Consider the following 2,787-nt stretch of genomic DNA (forward strand, 5'->3'; position numbering starts at 1 on the left):
AAACATAGAAAACTAATACCCCTGGTCATCTGTCCAGTGCCATGCTCAAGGCAGGATTATTTTTACCTAATCCATCCTATGCATTTGTTTTCTGAATCTATTTTTAAAACTGGATAACCAAACCTCTCCCACAACCACCCGACACAATGCCCCAAAACATCAGGAATATCCTAACTTGCCACAGGTAAATCAGGAAGACCGGGGCACTACTGTCCATGTCCTGCCACTCCCAGGATCAAAGAATCAGCAATGTAGTAGTTGTTAACATACATTTGAAAGATCCAAGGAAAAGGACCATGCTTCCCATCCCCCACAAGATAAGGCAAATTAGCCATTCCAAAATAACATACAGTTCATGCTGATCTGACTGTGGGGTAAAATTTCTTTTTTATTCCAAATTTAGTGATCAGTCTGACCCTGAGCAGGGAAGCAAGAGCCTTAGTCTCTCGTTTCAAGTTCCAACACGAACATTAACAAACCTCAGTCAAAACCACACCCTTGGCTGCAGCCAGAACCCAATGCTTTTCAGGAAGGTGATAGTACATTCTGACAGATGAAATAACAGAACGGGGAATTTTCCTTCCCAGTCCTACGTGAAGCGACAAAGCCCAGAAGTATGGGAAAAATAAACATCCTTCACTCTGTACTGCAGCCCGGGAACCACCAGCATAACTGCCTACACCTCACGTTAACTGGACAGCCCTCTCTGTTATCTTATCTCATCCAGAAATTTGTCACAGACCTTTAATCCTCTTTGATTCATTATGAAACTTGTTTCAGAGCTCTGCTTCATAATCCCTCAGGCGAGCATGGTTCCTGCCAATGTCCCGCCCCCCCAGTGTAACACACAGCCGTGACATGAGTTTGGCTTTCAAGAATTTGGGGTACAGTTCTCCCCAAACCCAGCACCGATCTTCTTGAAAGTGGTAGATTTCATGCTCTCAGCAGAGGCTACCACCCTGCATATTTCATCCAAATTGGACAAAAAACAACAAAGTTATAGATATTTCATTGATTCCCCATTATACCCTATGGCCGGATCTCCAAGGCGGCTCCGAAACTTCGGAGCTTCGGCGGGATCGAGGCGGAAACCCGGTCCAGAGCTCCGGATTGGATCGCGGCCATCCAAAGTGGCCGGATCCGAAGCCGGATCGGATCGCTGCTGACTTGCACAGGCCTAAAGTCTACTTGCTCTTCTGCAATGCAGATCTCCAAGAGAGAGATGTGTGTGTGTGGCAGAACGGGTGAATTCTAAAGAAGGCATACAGTTTTGGGTCCTTTGTAACCCATAGAGAGTGCAAAACTCTACAAAGAAGTTAAATAATATTTTGTGGTTTCAAACGAAAAAAGGTCACTTTGTAAGGCAATAAAGTGAATAAGTACGTAGGTCATTTTCAAATGAAGGATATATCTATATCTATATCTATACCTATATATTATAATAATATAATATATATATCCATATATATATTCCTACCACTGAAAGACCCATTTGTAAATACACACACAGTTCGGTTCTTTTCTGTTTCATATATAACATGCATTGAAACTTCCTTCATAAAATCACGGAATCATAGAAAATTAGGGTTGGTGGAGACCTCAGGAGGCCATGTAGTCCAAACCATTGATCTAAGCAGGATCATCCTAACTAGATCACCCTAGCCAAGCCTTTGTCTAGCCAGGTCCTAAAAACCTCCAAGGATAAAGAGTCCACAGCCTCTCTGGGCAAGCTATTTGGTGTTTTACTACCCTCCTACTGAGAAGATTCTTCCTAATATTTAACCTAAACTTCCATTGCTGCAACCTGAGACCGTGGCTCCTTGTTCTGTCATCTGCCACCACTGAGAGTAGTCTTGCTCCAACCGCTTTGGAGCCTGTATTCCATGTAGGAAAACCCGGAGATTGATATCAGTTTAAGACTCTTTATGGCTTTCTATAGAAATAGTGCATTTGACTTGATTAAATATTCAAAATGCAAATAAAAAAGTAACAATATAATTATGCAAATGAGAATACTTCATTAAATCTTCATTTGCAATATCCAACTAGGAAGACAATAATATCAATACAGAGAACACTTTTAAAGATAATCAAGTTCACTAAGGAGTATACATACATTTTTATAACATATTTTCTGAATAATTCTTAAAATTATAAAAGAATTAAAAAGAGACATGATCAGTGGGACCTAGAAAAAATGAGAAAATAATATAGAACTCTCTGAATAAGGATAAGTTTAAAACTCATATGCATATAAGCAGTTTCTTCCTCAATACTCCACATTCTGAGAAATACCCGTGTTTGTAAGCAGGCAGGAGACAAATTATCAGACAGAAAATTTAACAGACACTGGTTAAAACATGTGTCATTGAAAGTAACGACTGAATCTAAAATGATAAAGAGAAATATATCCATGCGATTTCTACTCAATAGGTGTGTGAGTCATAAGAAATCAGTCACAAAATCAACCTGCCATTCACACATCTCTGTAAAACCGTATGCATTGGTTCAGAAACTTTGTCCTATTCCTACTCTAATAGAACTCAAAGGACACAAAACTACCTTCAAAAGGGGAGCATCAGATATATATTATAGTTTATGCCAATGAGACAGATCACTACAGAATAAGTAAAGCACTTTAAGTCAAAGTAAAGATATCCAAAAACGTCGGCTCACCTGCAACGCGGCCTGGTCCCCCTCACACACCTTAAAATCCTCAACCAGCGGGGCAGGCTCCTTGCCCTGTCCCGCCGGCGGCCGAGGCAGGGGGCCGGCCGGGGCGGGCGG

The 2,787-nt window shown here is 41.1% G+C and overlaps 1 protein-coding gene across 1 annotated transcript in view; it reads right to left on the minus strand.

Moving 5' to 3' along the window:
• Nucleotides 1-2,533: 2,533 nt before the first annotated feature.
• LOC112548576 (protocadherin gamma-A4-like) overlaps nt 2,534-2,787 on the minus strand; it is a 2,409-nt gene continuing 2,155 nt past the window's right edge. The window contains exon 2 of the mRNA XM_025194756.1: nt 2,534-2,562. Coding sequence (XP_025050541.1) covers nt 2,534-2,562 — 29 coding nt within the window. The remainder of the gene's footprint in view (nt 2,563-2,787) is intronic.

The sequence above is a fragment of the Alligator sinensis genome, unplaced genomic scaffold (genome assembly GCF_000455745.1).
Source record: "Alligator sinensis unplaced genomic scaffold, ASM45574v1 scaffold1278_1, whole genome shotgun sequence".
Lineage (NCBI taxonomy): Eukaryota > Metazoa > Chordata > Crocodylia > Alligatoridae > Alligator > Alligator sinensis.